The sequence below is a fragment of the Brassica oleracea genome, chromosome C4 (assembly GCF_000695525.1).
Source record: "Brassica oleracea var. oleracea cultivar TO1000 chromosome C4, BOL, whole genome shotgun sequence".
In the NCBI taxonomy this organism is placed as follows: Eukaryota; Viridiplantae; Streptophyta; class Magnoliopsida; order Brassicales; family Brassicaceae; genus Brassica; species Brassica oleracea.
The window spans coordinates 32,994,851-33,011,839 of record NC_027751.1 but is presented as its reverse complement, the minus strand read 5'-3'; the positions used below and the strand labels follow the sequence as shown (position 1 = coordinate 33,011,839).

General features: G+C 31.7%; 1 protein-coding gene across 5 annotated transcripts; it reads right to left on the bottom strand.

Moving 5' to 3' along the window:
* Positions 1-9,931: 9,931 nt before the first annotated feature.
* On the bottom strand, positions 9,932-13,794 carry LOC106337066. Of its 5 annotated transcripts, none has more exons than XM_013776091.1 (13): positions 13,533-13,794; positions 13,176-13,257; positions 12,856-12,959; positions 12,531-12,657; positions 12,081-12,175; positions 11,864-11,987; positions 11,597-11,776; positions 11,368-11,523; positions 11,076-11,261; positions 10,923-10,967; positions 10,556-10,732; positions 10,339-10,447; positions 9,932-10,215 (listed from the first exon to the last, which is right to left on the bottom strand). In XM_013776091.1, exons 1-13 carry the CDS (start codon positions 13,568-13,570, stop codon positions 10,061-10,063), a joined length of 1,578 nt encoding a protein of 525 aa, XP_013631545.1. In that variant the 5' UTR covers positions 13,571-13,794; the 3' UTR covers positions 9,932-10,060. The 5 variants fall into 5 exon arrangements, with proteins under 5 accessions (XP_013631545.1, XP_013631543.1, XP_013631544.1 ...); XM_013776089.1 differs by having other exon boundaries at positions 9,932-10,447; positions 11,076-11,140; positions 11,204-11,261; XM_013776090.1 differs by having other exon boundaries at positions 9,932-10,447; positions 11,076-11,134; positions 11,204-11,261.
* Between the last annotated feature and the right edge of the window lie 3,195 nt (positions 13,795-16,989).

Genomic DNA, 16,989 nt, shown 5'->3' with positions numbered 1-16,989 from the left:
GATATCCGTCTCGATATTCTATTATCCGCGGATATCCGGATCCGGATCCGGATCCGTCAAAATAATTAAAAATAATTTTTTAACAAAAAATATTAATTTTTTAACAAAAAATATCATATTGTAAAACTAAAATATAATATTATAAGATTAATTCATGTATAAATATTAATATATCAAATATAAATATTAATAAAATTTAAAAATTTAATGTATTTTAAAAATACGGATCCGGATCCGGATATCCGGACCTAAAAATTACGATATCCGGATCCGGATTCGGTTTGCACGGATCCAAGATTTTACTATCCGGATTCGGATCCGGGCACCCCGGATATCCTATTTTCGGAGCGGATCCGGAGCGGATCTCGGATCGAATCCGGATCTCGGATAATAAGTCCCAGGCCTAATACAATGTATACATTATATATGAGCAAAGAAAAAATATGACAATGAACTGTTCCACTAAAATATATATTACAACTACGTCTAGTTAATCACATTATTCATGACAAAATCAGTGACGTCAAGCATTTCACTATTAGCTTGTTGTTTTCTTCGTGTCCGATACCACTATACTATATAAAATAACACCTACAGAATAATACAAGTCTGTGTATATACGGTAGAAATTCTATAAATTATACTCGATAAATTAATAAACATTATAAATTAATAAATTCTCCAGGTCTCGAATTAGGCCAGTTCAAAAAATTACACAAATCAATAAAATAATAAAATAATATTTTTTTAAAGAAAAATATGTGTAAATATATGGTTCCATTAAAAGTATAAACTAATAATTTATATATATACAAATTTTATATAAGTACAAACAAACATTCTATTGTTTTTATATGCAAAATGAAACTATATAAAACATATTTCATATACACAAAAATATAAAAAATGATATGAAAGTCAAATTTCAAAAAAGATTAATTAATGTATATAGGTAAAATTAATTATTTTCTTATTTTATATAAACGATATACTCTAAAATAGAAAAATCAAAAAAGGAAACATTTTATAAATTAATAACTCTATAAAATGTGATAATCTCAACATAATTAATTTATAGAGCTTATACTGTAATATCAATTTAAAAATTTAGGATTCAAAACTATGACATTCTAAAATACAACTATATCATCCGGGTCTAACCGTTCATCTATTTTAACTAAAATATAATTTATTTACCTATAAAATATATTTTATTAAAACAAAATAGCAATAATATATATATATATGTATATATATGAAACATATATTATATATTAACTATTATATATTATAATATGTGGTTAAAAATGTTAAAAATTAATTAAATATATTTATATTTCTTTCCTCCCAGTCTAAATAATTTCTACATTAGCTACTGCCTACATATATTAATATATACAATATTGTTATCTATATTTTCCAGTATAAAAATTAATGGGAGCTTGACTTTATTGACTCTTTTATCTGAGAAAAGACGAAGCTAGATAGTTTTTTTGACAAGAAAAATATGAGAGAGTAGAGAAAAAAAAAGAAAAAAAAAATTAGTGTAAAATAGATTTTTAGTAATCCAGATTGTTCCTTATTTATTGGGCCAATAAATTGTTGTGGTGTTTAGCACAATGAATTAATTAGTTACTTAAACAATAAAACCAAAGTGGGTTATATATATATTTTTAGTGGGTTATATAATATATATAGTGTATTTATACTTTTGTTAAATGGGAGTCTATAAAAATAGGGGTAGGTAGCAAATATTTCATTGGCTTGAACCAAGCCGATTGAAGATTTTCCGCAGTTGGTCTTGAAATTTTGGAGGCTTAAAGCAAAAAATAAATGGAGACATATATACTACATTACTAAATTTAATTTTGTAGACTTTATATTAGGCCTGAGACGGATTGGGTATCCGAGCAATATTAAGGTATCCGGATCCGGATCCTTATCCGGCGGATCCATAATTTTACTATCTTTATCCGGATCTGGGGTTCTCGGATATCTGGATGTCGGACATCCTTCTAAAAATTGTAATATCTGGCGGATATCCGGATCCGGATTTGGATCGTTAAAATAAATAAAAAATAATATCAATATATATAAAATATTAACAATAATTTAAAAATAAAAATATATATAATGTTTTTAATTATTTCTATGTATAATATTACAAAATTTACACAAACTTTATATATACTATTACAAAAATGAAAGTATATTAAATAAAATTAATTTTTATATATGGATATTACTATTTTTGAAATAGTTATTAATAAAACTTACGAATCCGGATATCCGGACTAAAAAATTAAAATATCCAGATCCGGATCCGAATTTGACGGATCCAACATTTTACTATCCGGATCCGGATTCGGCCCCTCCGGATATCCTGATTTTCGGATCGGATCCGGATCGAATCTCGGATCGAATCCGGATCTCGGATAAAAGTTTCGGGCCTACTTTATACCACTAGGGGCATTGCCCCCGTGCTGGACAGAGTTCTTGTTTCATCTCAATATTTGCTAGGGTTATTGTAGTTGTGAATTTTGTGTTTTGAGTTGTTTTTCAATTTTTTTTAATCGTTATAGGGTTATAATTGTGATGATGAACTGTGTATGCATTGTTCTCCACTTATAAAGGACTAAATTGTGTTAGTAATGTGATTGATATAGTTCGTGTTGTTGTTTGCTGTGTCAGTGAGACTTATTGTTTGTTTGTCTTTTTAATTTGTTTCTTGTACTGTTGAGAGTACATAAATTATATTAAAGTTGTTGAGAGTACATTTTGTTTTTCGATATTTTTTTTCCAGTTTAGTTGTGTAAGTTGTGTGTATTAAGTAATAATTTTTATTATCCTTATTATGTTTTTTATATGTTTTTATTTTATTTTTAAATTTGTTGCTCTTGCCGAACCTTTAAAACAAATACATGAAGACTTGTAGAAATAACTATAAAATGAGTGACAGTTCTGAGTATTTTTATAAGACAAGAGGAGTGAGCATGTGGAAATGCTGTTACCGCCTTTGTGTCTGTCGGGATTAGCCATTATATCTCGTCTTATGGTTGTGTTTGTTTATCTTTTATTTGATGGGTAATATGTAAACAAAAATCATTGTTAGTTGTACTTATCAGAGTTCATAACTTACTCTGCCTTTTTTGTTTAGGTAATTTCATTGATCTTGGTTATCGTCTTCGTTTTCTTCGTTGCAAAAGTAAGTTTGTAAATTGTTAAATAGCTGGTAGTGTAGTTTGTATTTGTTTAGATGACTCGATGTATGTGTCGTTGCGAAAGTAAGTTTGTAAATTGTTAAATAGCTGGCCGTGTAGTTTGTATTTGTTTAGATGACTCGATGTATGTGTCGTTGAGTTTTAGTTGAGGTGATTGATTTGGTATATTTGTTTTGAAGTTTATTTCTAAGATTAGACAAAAAAGAGAAGTGATCATTAATGATTTGTCTTTTTTGGAATTTTAGTTTTGGTGTTTTGATTGTTTGGGTTGTTGTGGTTTCTTTTAAACTGTAAAATAAAGGTTTGTGTAAAATTAGTTTGATAAGTAAGGGAGATAAATAGACGACCACATAATTTGGGTAGGAAATATTTTTGATTATTGATGTTAGCACAATATAGATAATAATATAAAAGGAATAGTGTGTTGATTGTTTTGTATGGATCAATGAGGAGACGAATAACGACTCGAGTTGTTTCTTTGCTAAGGTCAGAGCCTTTGACAAAACGGATTTGCCCAACTACATCTGCGAGTTTAAATATCAATTATGATAACGAAACATATTATAAACCCAGATGCAATATGATAATATACTTGGGAGTTCTAGGTTTGTGTTCGCAATCACTTGGAAATTGTCAAACAGACTAATTACGATTGGAGATTGATCTTAGGAGCACTCGTGATGACTTCATCAATAATAGTTGCTGAGATGAAACGATGAGGAATGGATGATCAATTATCATGTACATGCTTGAGCACCTACCAACCTCAAAACGATCGACTTTCTCAATGGAACCGGCTTTCAAAGATGGCATGTAATGATTAGCACGTCTGGCGGGAATAAACCCATGAATCACGAAATCTGCAAATAATATTATTTAACAAAGAATCATAAAATCAATTAAAAACAATTATATTAAATAAGTGTGATAAATCGAAGATTAACTTACATTTTCATCAAGGAAGAGAACCGTGATTCCCATAAACTCATTGTCTTTCTTAAAGTTCAGGGAATCCCATAAGCGAGGAGGTTAGATGGTATGCTCTGACTACTACAACCAACACGGAGAGACTCGAAGGTTGAGTGACGGTTGCCGGGAACGCCGGTTTTAGGAACTGGAGAGGCAGAAAGACATTTTCTAGAAGATCGTTAAAGCTAAGAGGAATCAATGAGTTTTGTAGAGATGCAGATTGGGTTCATCAAAGATGAGAATCATATATATATAGAGTTTACAGAAAGGCTACAAATCAGGAACATTTAAGATCAAGCGATTTAAGATGGGAAGATGAAGAGTTTACCTGTGAAAAAATAGATTACGAACATACATACGACGCAACTCTGTAACTCAGACTTGTCTGAGACAATGATGAAAAGAACCTAAACTCATGTTAAACGAAGACAGTTTACAATATGGAAAAACTATAATTGTTGTTTTTTTCATATAACTTGATGAACCTCATTTAAAAATGAAACTCATAATACACTTGTAGGCCCGGCCCACAGAGAAAACCGAAGAAGCTAAGGTTTCCGACCTTCATAAATATATATTAGTTTCGGCCATCAATGTACAAAGTATCATTTAGTTTAGTGGTATAAATGTTGGTGTTTATATCTTAATAACCCAGGTTCGAGCCACAGACTTGACATTTTCACACTTTTTAAAAGTGAAATCCACCAAAATGCTGACGTGACGTCTCAGGAATGAGGCAACTGCCTCATTATATTATAGATTTCTAGCTGAGAAAAGACGAAGCCGGATAGTCTTTTGACAAGAAAAAATATGAGAGAATTGAGAAGAAAAAAAACGAGTGTAAAATAGAATTTGTTTTTTAGTATTATAAATGTATCATTGGTTTTAGAACATGGTCGGCTCAAGAGTTTCCAAAACCTTGGCATAAAGAATGACTTAGAGACTTGTCTTTGAGACAGCATCTGAGCTTGAGAACTTTGATATATTCTCTGGCACGTTTGGCTTATCACGCCATTGTTTAACAATCAATGAATCATTGGAGAAGCAATGCGGTTATTGAGTCTAAGAGCTTACAGGAAACAAAAATTTAAAGATATTAACTTTGTCTCAAGCCCGAGTTGTCTTGAACACATTATCTTCGCTCATCATAGAATGTTTTGATCAAATCTATCTATCTATCTATATCTAAGAGAGTTTTCTCTCTCCAGGACGCGCCACGTCAGATTCCACCTAGGAAATTCGAGCTTTTTCACGCCGACACGTGTCCCTCTTTATTTATACTCTGCGTTTTGCGAAAAATCACTCTTTCGGTTTCATTAATTGAGGTCTCTACTAATGGATTTCTATAATTAAACTATATAACAGGCCCATTGTCATAACCCCATACGGAACATAGTCACCGCCTTCAAAGAAAAATGCATTTAAGTCTTTACCCCACTCTCCCCCACTATCCCGCATTCAAGACCCTTCATTTCTCCATAAACGCATGAAAGCTTGATCTATAAAATAAGGTTTTGATCTTCCATGAAGTGCATCACTTCCAACAAATCAATCTTCACATTCTCTTCGAAGCATGAACACCAACATAGCCACCTCGAACCTTCTCCTATTCGAAAGTTGGCTGATGACAGCTTGCAAATACGGATCTACTTCCTCACATTCTGAAGAATTGGTTTATTGTTGAATATATCTTCTCCACCGTCTTGAACGTCGCTTTATCACAGCCACAGCCACCACAATTCTCCAGTGGTTCCATAACTCATTCAAAACGAGAAATCCAAAAACAAAACCAAAAAAAAAAGCAAAAAGGCCAAGATTTTGACGATTGGTATGCGGTTAACGCGGCTATAGAAGCTGTATCGAGGTTCAAACGGTGAAGAAGTTTTCCGGTGGATCAAAAAGGTGAAATCAACAGTGGTGCCGGTGAATAACACGAAGAAGCTAAAACGATCGGCGATGGATCATGCCAGAGGGGTGGTGAGGCTGGCAATACTCAAAGATCTATCTGAGAAGAAGAAGTGAGAAGCTATTCTGGCAAAATAGATCAACTGAATAGTCACATCAAACACAACAGCTCGCGAAATGAAATACAGATTCCTGTCCGAAATAGTTTTCCTGCTACAGCTATTTTCATTAATCAAAACAGAAAACAGATATAGAGATATGTGAGAAGGAAGATTGATACCGTCGAGAGGTTTGATGTTGACGTCGCGGCGATCGACGGAGAAGCCTTGATGATGCGAATCTACGGGTTTGATGAAGAACTTATTGGGAAACTCCAGAAGCTCGAGTTGATCGTAGAGCTTGAATCTAATCGAAAATGGAGCGATCTCCATTAACGCGATTACACCGGTTGATCAAGTAAGCGAAAAAGACAAAATCAAGTATTCTGAATAATTTTAATAATACAAATTAGAAACAATGAGATGAATAATTTGACACACTAAAGCAAAATTATCGAAGTTAATTGGTTGAATCAAATCAGACTATAAATTGAGATGATTCATTTAAGATTAGAAAATGTGGCATATATTTTACTCACAGATCATTTAGATGCAAGCAAACATGCATAATTAAAGTTTATAATTATCCTTGAAAAAATAAAAAAATTACATATTTTCATTAAAAATGTTACTTTATCAAAATATAAAATATTATTTTTTCGTTTCAACTGTAAAATCATATTTTGTTAGAAATGTAAAAGTTTAACTTTTCTTCACAGTTGTAAAATATATTTATGTAAAAAATGTTCAAATCTAAATTTTCACTAAATCCATATCATTTTTTTACAACGAATGGCTATTATATTTTCTTAAAACACCAAATCCTAAGCATTATACATTTTTAAGATCCAATAACCATATAAAAATGATATGTATCTCTGATTATTCATTTATTATTTAAATGGTACTTCTTTTTTGAACGAATTTGACTCACTAAAATAAATGTAACCGATTTCTAAACATTAATTACGAAATGGTTGATATATGCTACTATCACATTCAGTTTTTTAAAAAAAATATGACATAATTTTTAAAAATATAACGATATCTATAAAATTGTGACATGTACAATTCTACTTTTAAAAAGTTATATTTTGCAAGTTTTTAAATATGGTAATGATTTTTTTTGTGCACCAATAAATATGGTAATGAATATTAACTTATAACCATTAGTATATTACTATAAATTATTTATATAAATAATTATTTTTGGAAAGACTATAAAATAAATTAATATTTACAAACTCATAGGAGTAATAATAAACATATTAAGTTATAGCCATCACACGTTAGAAATGCTCACACTAAATGACGATACAACAGGAGATATCACTACAAAAATCATAGCCAAATGATGAAGGACGGCCAATGCAACAAGATATATCATCTTTGGAGTTGGCCAAACTTCAAATTATTTATATAAATAATTATTTTTGGAAAAACTATAAAATAAATTAATATTTACAAACTCATAGGAGTAATAATAAACATATTAAGTTATAGTCATCACACGTTAGAAATGCTCACCCTAAATGACGATCCAACAGGAGATATCACTACAAAAATCATAGCCAAATGATAAAGGACGGCCAATGCAACAAGATATATCATCTTTGGAGTTGGCCAAACTTCAACGACCAATGTCTACAATGTTACGTAGCCATAACCAAAATTATGAAGAAATTTCATTTAATAAAAAGGTCTTTAAAAATGTTTCAACCCCCCACCCCAAAAAAAATTCAGATCTGGATCAGGATGCGATTTATGCTATTACTTCAAACAAATGAAATGTTACGTCTGTTTCATGGAGCCTAAGGCACTATCTTTTTCTTCCAACATGCAGCTTTAAGCCATGTTACCATGCTCGCAATTAATCAAATACATTATTTGTGTATTCTATAAATATTTCAAAAATACTACTTTCTCAAACAAATAGAATTATGTTATACCCTCATTACAAACTCGAGTTTTTAAGTGGTTGATCAAGTTTTTTATAATAATTTATTTAGATATAGAATCTACATAAAGAACATAGTTAATTTTTTAAACTTTTATTCTTGAATAAATCATTCAAACATAGAGAACGTAATCAATCTTCTATGAAGCCACCTCGGTAAAGGAAAATCTCATCTTCTCTCTACAACTCATTTCTCACTAGATAACTTTCAATAGCTCCCATCAAAATCTCCTAAATGGTCTAAATAGGCAATTGCTTAGAATATAATTTTTTTAAGAAAATACGCATTTTCTAGGATTTTAGTTTAAGATTAATAACTTAGAAAATAAGCGCAAAACAAGTTCATATGAAGTTATATTTACAAGCCCATCTATCAATCACTTTGTTTACATTTTCAAATACTACTTAAATTATTTGTCTACACAATAATATATTTATATCACATTACTCAATAAATAATATATTTACTCACATATATGATAGAAGTGCAAATGGTAATAAAGATGTGATTCTCAACAGTGTTGCGACTGTTCCAATAACAACTCTGGAATTCTATACAAATAACAACACACTATTGGAAAACTAATACGTATCAAATTATCTTATGCCATAACTCTAACTGTTAACTTTTTTCTGTGCAACAACTCTAATTGTTAACTTATAATTAGTTTTCCAAACAAAAAAACCAACATTATGTATTAACGTATATCCGCGCGTAGCGCGGACAGGCCCTAGTGGTCCATATTCTTATGTTCTCCTCTCCCCCACCCAACAGTTGCTCTGTTTTCCTGCAAATATGAGGAGAAAACATGCAACTACTTTGTAAATGTTCACAGAAATAGGAGTAATGATCAAAATACATGTAAGATGATTTTTCTCGTTGCATGTTCATAACAAGAAGATAAAAGACCTTTTCAGTGGTAATGATGCGGTTAGTCTCCCCACCATATCTGATTCTCATAGTCACGTATCATCAGCTCTCATGGCCGAAGCCATTGTTGTTCACCGAGCGGTTGCTCTTGCATTTTATTCAAACGTCTGATCCCTGGCGGTTCTATATGATTCCTTATCTCTGATCAAACTATTGAAGACGAGAGGGTGCCAACCTGAACTGTTTGGTATCATGTTTGATATCTATCACTTTATGTCCTATTTTGATGTCATTTCTTTTGCTTTCATTTCTCGCAACTTTAATTCGGAGGCTGATTATGTGGCAAAATCAGCTATCGCTCAGTTTGTAAGAAACCCCCTTCATGGTGGGTAGAACCCTTCTAGTTAATGCATTGCTTGTTTGATCAAAGAAAAAAAAAAACCTTTTGGTCTAACCAGCAACAAGATGTAAGCTTAAGAATTTGGAGTTTTATAGGTTAATGCAGTGGTGGAGCTTTGATTCGATCGTGTACATGTATTACACATGGAGAATGATGTGTGGCATAGGATTCGGAGAATGAAAAGAAAACATTAAGATGCGATGATTTGGAATATTTTCATATGTTTGGTTGACGATATAAGCATCAAAGAATATCATTAGATCATAAATTAAAAAGAAACACAAAGGGTTTTGGGATTTCGTAGTTGAGTGAATTGGTAGACTCGATCAACATATGTTGAGTCAAGCAAGTTGGCTGTGTTAGGAATCGGTTCGTGTCAAGTAGTGTAATTCAGATCAAACAAGTCTATAGGAAATTGGGTCAAAAAATTCTAATAAAAGATGCACGTTTTTAGAATTATTTTGTGGCTTCTCTTTTTGCTGAATCTCGATTCTACACAAGAGATGATTTTTTTCTTGTAACATTAAATGGAAAAAAACATATAAAATCATAATCAGAAGATAACTTGACGTGACAAACCTTTAAACACTTAAAGCTTTGCTTTCTAATTTACCCAAACCAAAACACATCTTTATGATATTATCTACTTTTGAAGAAATTGAGATCCCACCGGCGTAATAACCCGTCTAAGACGTTTCCTGATGTGCTACTACGTCCAACCACAGTCACTGTTGCCTTTGTACGTGATGACAAGTCAATGGCGTCATCTGTGTCCTGACTACCATTTACGGGTCCTGGCAGAGAATCCGATGTAGCATTGGGTTCAGAAGATGATGGTGCATCATGGTTACTTAGACTGGAAGCAGAAAATGTCTCAGGATGTGCTGATTCTGGTTTTGTGGTAGAACAAGCATTACCTTCTTTTTCTACAGGGTTCTCTGTATCGGTGGTCTTGGAAGGTTCTTTATTCTGATGAATTTCAACCTCCAGGTCCTTGAGCGATTTCATCACCGCTTCCATCAGCATCTGAAGAAGCCATTTAAGATATGTGAGGAGAAATGAATATCGAGCAAAGTCATAAGGAGGGGTGAGGGGTCAAAGGTGAAACAAATCCAATTTTTTTATAATTCTCACCCTCTCTTCTTCATCTGGATTAGATGGAAAATCTGCTAATTCCTCTACTTGAAACTCCACATATTGATCATCATCTAAGGCTACAGCGAGATGAGGAGGATATGGATCCCCGTTAGACAAATCAAAGCTGATCATATCAGAAGATGAACTACTGGAGACTTCGTAATTCTCTTTTTCCTGAAATAAAAACATATCAGTCAATGATTTATATGTACAGAAGTTGGTCAACCAAGCACTAGTGTCTACTATTGTTGATCGTAAAGCCATCATATACATGAATTAAACTGATTAGTCACTGGCCTATGACCATAAACATGAACATGAACAGATAGAGATAAAATTAAAGGAAGAGAAGCTGATCGTATACCTTGGTTTCTGACGTTGATTGATTAGATGGCACGTTCGAAGGAACCTGAAAGTAAGTAATAAAGTACCATCAGCACGGAGATGGAGAAGCTTATAATTATACCACGGAGAGGCAAGCAAGCAAACTTGCAGAACGTAGTCGCGAACTACCAACCTCTGTGCGACTCATAGGTCTTTTCATTCGGACCTCATTGATTGCATCGGAGGTACTGCCTGTAGCTAAACCTGAAACCAATGAGTAAAGATGTTGCCATATGGTTATATAAAACCTAGATGGCTTACTTTTCTGTGCGGAGGATGGTTGAGAACTTAGTTCTTGCATGGTACTCCAGCAACTGCCCTGAACATAGAACAGATAACATCATTGACCTTTCTCACACTAAAAGAGACAAAAAACACTCCAAAAGAAACTAAACAGTCTGATGCAACACTGCAAGTTTCATTACCTTGACAAAATAATCATCCAGCGGGTCAAACAATCTGGTCCCAACCACCTCTGGAGGTTGAAGAACGTTATGGAAAAAGATGTTTATCGAATCAAAGTAGAATTGTGGCCGCGGTGAATTGTGGCCTCCCTCGAATTTGATGATGTTTTTGTCTCCCTGCCATAATCAAAAAGGCTACATGGTCAAGGGTAAGCTCAGAGGAAGTAAAGGATAATATGGAATAACTTACTATGTATGCTTCATATATACGCTCTGAGTGATGAGGGCGAATAAAGTCATCGTCTATGGCATGTCCAAACAAAACTGGCACAAAACATGACTTCGCTACCTTAATGGTGTTGAGATCCGTTATGTCAAACTTGGCTCTCTTCTGAACAGCTCTCCGCATATATTGTATTGCAAATTTTATCTGAATACAAAAAAAAACAGCTTAGATTAAATAATGTGGAAACAAAACTCACAAGAGGCAGAAGCTACAAGTTTACTTTTAACTTACAGTAAACTTGGGTAATGGGAACTTATATGTATCTACAAGTTCCATCATCAAATCGACCAAATCAGAGAATGGACTGTCTAGAACCATCGCTGCAATAGAGGGATCCTCAGCTCCATACATCAAGCTAGAATATAAGTGTAAGCAGTTCCAACCAGTTACTTGAAGCTTCATGCAAGACTTGAAAAGTAAATCAACAAATGAAAGGCTTAAAAGGAACCTTGTGACGGCACCCATTGAACGACCCCATAAGCCAATCAGAGACACATTTCCATCTGTGCGCAAGTACTCAACCACCGCTTTCAGATCATCTTTCTGCAGACACCCACATCACGTTTATCAATAATTAAAGAAGTGAGTACTCTCAGACTAAATATTTAACTGTCGACAACCTAATCAAGGACACCTACAATCCCATGTGATCTTCCCACTTGTCACTCTAACATGAACTAGATAACAGAAAGTTACCTCTACAGACCAAACCAAGTAGCATAGGCACGTTGATTTTAATTGGATATGAAAAGAATCAGAAACCGCAAGAGGAGAACAAATATCAATCGACAAGCAGATATATGACTTTGGACTACTTGTTTCCTCCAGACAGCTGTAATTTTAAGCAATAACAGAGGAGAAGAAAAAAATATAAAGGAAGAATCAGAGGGGCACATACTTCGTTCCATCCCAATGTGACATAGTCCCCGCCAGAGAGACCAGATCCCGAGAAGTCAAGCGTGAAAATGGTGATGTTTGAAGGAAGTAATACGATGGCAGCTTCACTGGCATCAGCTCTACATCCACTGAGAATAATCAAAGGGTCATTAAAGAAAACAACAACAACAACCAAGGAGTAGGGGTCGAATCTCTGGACAATAAACAATCAATTATAACAACTGAAGTACAAATATCATTACAGATATTGCAGGATGAGTTATTAATCTTATCTCACCAGTTGAGATCAGATTGAAATTCTAATAAGATTAAAATTTAAAGATTACCTGTTGCCATGGCAGTATATTACACAAGGTAGAGGCCTATCTTCGGGACGCTCAAGTGGCATGTAATGACTACACTTAAGGACATCTCCCCTGATGTTTTTCACCTGTCAGATACAAAGATCCCCCTATAAACCTTAGGTGAATAAAAGATAAAGCTAAACACTGAGTTGAGGTTCAAAAACTAAATGCTTAAGATATTTTGCCAGATAGAGATGTAGAGGTATTTTAAAATAAGATGAAGGTAGAGCCTCCATATGAAAGACTCTTGTTGAGTCTAAAGGCTGAAAAAAACTAGAGTCTCAAAGGGATTCTATATATACCTCTAAATCTTTCCGCTGGTACCATCTCCCTTTGAGCAAGAACTCCTGTTCCAAGAGATCATGTTCCGGTTTGTATTCAGCTCTGGCATCAAAAACAAAAACAAAAAGAACAAATCTTGTAATGGAACTGGATGATGAAAAGAGTTTTCTTGAGTGATTTAACCTTGTCCAATTGAACTAGTCTGGTCTAAAGGAGATTATAATCATAAAAATAAAGTTACTAAAATAAGTTCAAATCTGAAACTCTAAACTTGATGCAAAAAAGCCAATTGTAAAAATAGTAAAAGAGGAAACTAAAATTCGAACTTCCAAAATAAGTAAGTTTTATAAGTTCTACAAAATAAAGAGCTTCTTCACCTTGGGGGTCGAATGATGAAGTTAACAAGCTGCTCCATTTAAAAAATCAAACTAAAAAATCAACACCTTCTTCTCAGTCTTCTATCTTTCTCAAGATTTGTCAAATCGATTGAGAAAACGAACACGATGCATACAGAAGAAGAATTATAGCAATAAAAAACCGCAAAAGAAAGACGAAGATCGAGACGCAGTGAGAAGGAAGGGGGACACACACAGAGAAAGAGAAATAAAGAAGCAATAGAAACGGCTTTTTTGCCTAAGCTCAACTGTTTTTTTCTTTTCAATTTTCCTTTTTATTATATAAAAACTTGTAAACTAGTCCCCACATTTTTGTCACTTTTGATATTAACGTCCCAATATTAAAATTTTTTTTTTTTTGAAAAGTCCCAATATTTAATTTTTAGGTTTTGAATTTACCCAGTTTTGAAGAGTAATTACGAAATTGGTGATACATAATCATTAACCATTATTGTTTTTCAGAAGGTTTTCAGTGAAAGCTGACAAAGCGACAATTCAAATCAAAGCCTCTTTTGTTTTATTTTTCCTAAAAATAAATCTTAATGATAAATTAAGGTTTTTACTCGAGAACACGTATTTGTCGTTATAGGTGGGCTCAGGACTGTCTCATTTAAAAAGAAAATGAATAATACGAGGTCGAATTAATAAACATATGAGGTTAATTATTACAAGTACTAAGAGCACATCTGGCACAAAGACTATCACAGCACTTGAAAGATTTTCTTCTTGTTGTGGATATGCTGGCACCATGTATGGAATTGAAACGCACCAATGAATTATCTGTGTGTGTGTGTGCTTTCTCATGTTAAGAATTACGAATATTCCGTATCTGATCCAAATTCTTACTTCTTTTTTTGTAACACGATCCAAATTAGGTATTTTACCCGCACACGCGGACTTCTTACAAATACTTCTTATTTTAGGTCTTATTAATCCAAAAATCAGCATAATAAAACTCTAATTGGTGAATATGTTGAAGAAAAACAATAAGGTAAATTCTTTGTTCATCAAAATTTACATCAGTTATGTTGAAATTTTAGTCAAATTATTGAAAGCTAGATCCCATTTTTTTTTTCTAAATTTCCCATTGAAGAATGAATTTATAAGAAAAAAATTTTCCTATGCAATTTTGCAAGGAACAAATTGAATAAAAATTCATATTTTTTTTAATTCCTCAAATGAAATTTTATTTTTTATTTTTTTCATTTTTTTCATTCTTCTAATGGTCACCAACTGAAGCTATAGTGTTTCACATATTAAACTTAAACTGTTTAAAATAAAAGCAAAAAAATTTGTTTTGAACTCATGCACAAGTTAAGTTATTATTTATGATTTTAAATAGTTAAATTTAAACATCAAATTATTTATATATGTCAAAAAAACGTTCATCAAACTATGTACTTATTATTGTGTTAAAAGTTTTAAAACACTCGTATATTAGAAATAGTTTAGAAAATATATTTATATAAATATTTTGTTTGACTGATATTTAATTATAAATTGTTTTATATCTTAATTTTTTAACTTTATAATAAAAAAATATTGTTTTCAGATAGAAACACAATATATATAAGAATTCTCTTAATTTTTAAATATATTTTCACAATTTTATTATATTAGTTTATAATTAATTATTTAATATAACATATAAATTTAATATTATTAAAATAAAATTCGTGACTTATTATATATATAATTCATTACGGGTTTTGTGAAAATTAATAAATACTCAGTTAAAAATTAATAATAAATCAATGATCTATATAAAAACTTAAAACCTAATAAAATATGACAAATAAGAAAATAAGAATTTTAATATAACATATAGATTTAAATATTATTAAATCAAAATTCGTTTTTAATTATATATAAATTCATTATGGATATTTTTTAAATTAATAAATTAGTGATTCAACTAAAAATTATTAATAAATCAATGACTAAGTTAAAACCTAATAAAAACATGATAAATAAGCAAAATTGACAAAAATCATAGAAAACATGACAAATAAGAAAAATAAAAATAATTATATATCTAATTACATATTTTATAGTTATATTATTTAAATTAATAAATTATGGATTCAACTAAAAACTATTAATAAATTAATGACTCAGCTTAAATCTAATTAAAACATGATAAATAAGAAAAATTACTTAAAATCATGGAAATCATGACAAATAAGTTAAATCACTTTATAAATAATAGTATAGATTCTTACAATACGAAATTTTTGTATGGATTGAAAACAAATGATGTCAATAAGTAACAATACATGTCGACTCATCATTTTAATAACTTTGTGTTGTGGTTAATTCTCAGCCAAAACTTGTTTTACTCCTAAATTAATTGAAACTTTATTGGCTGCTTTTCTCGACTCTTTGAAATCAAGTGTATTTTTTGAGTAAAATGTACAACATAATATATATATATATATATATATATATTGCAGTATTTTCTAATACGATAAATCTAGTATCTAAATTGTATCTCGAAGATATTACTAATATAGTCCCTTCGTTTCAAAAAGATCCACGTTTTAGAAAAAAAAAATTCAAAAAGATATTTTCTAAACATTTTCAACGTATTAATTAATGGTAAATTATAAAAAAAAACTTCAAAAAAACTTAGTTGCGTGTATTAAAATATTATTGGTAATCAAATTTTTATATTTTTTTAATATATACAAAAAAAATAAAGGGTTTTTTGCAAGATTGACTCAAAACTCAAAGTCAAACCTAAAACTAACTCATGCTTTTCTTGGATTTTTCTTTTGTCATATTCACCCCACAAGTTCATGATATTCACGAAAATGCCATCAAATTTTTTTTATTTTTTTTTCCGAAAATGATATTTTTACTCTCTCACCCTCATCATCTTCAAGTAATTACAAGATTGTCATTGTGATCAATACCCCAACCACCATGAACAACCAATTTGAAGCTCTTAATGCACCTAAAATCGATTTACACTCTCTTTCTCACTTGTTATGAACTAAAAACAACATCTCTTTCACTTTGCCTCCATATTCATCCAAAAAACTCAAGCTTTTGATTCAAATTTTTTTATGGTTTATAGAGCCATTCAAGCATACTATTCTTGGTGGGTTACTTTCGTTTGAGATTGTGGGTGGTTGGAGAAGACTCGGTGTGCTAAGGAAGTCATCTCACTAGTTTAAGGTATGAAACTGAAATTTTTTCCAGATCTGTTTGTGTAGAAGACTTACCCGTAAGTAGTCTGGCTGTAGAAGACTTACGGGTAAGTCTTCTGGTCAAACGGACGACTTACTTTTAAGTCGTCATCTTTGTTTGTTAAAAAAAGAACTAGAGAATACCCTAGACGACTTACTGATAAGTCGTCTAGGATAAATGGGTTAGTTTTGCATTTGACCGAATTGTGTCAGATATTTGACTATTCCTGGACGACTTACCAGGAAGT

Bases quoted from the DNA above. Each gene is read 5' to 3' on its own strand.
- LOC106337066 (XM_013776086.1), bottom strand. From the start codon at position 13,570: ATGGAGCAGCTTGTTAACTTCATCATTCGACCCCCAAG. The intron at 11,777-11,863 runs GTAAGTTAAAAG...TTTTGTATTCAG, and splicing joins TCCCATTACCCAAGTTTACT to ATAAAATTTGCAATACAATA. The intron at 11,262-11,367 runs GTAATGAAACTT...TTCTATGTTCAG, and splicing joins TGGATGATTATTTTGTCAAG to GGCAGTTGCTGGAGTACCAT.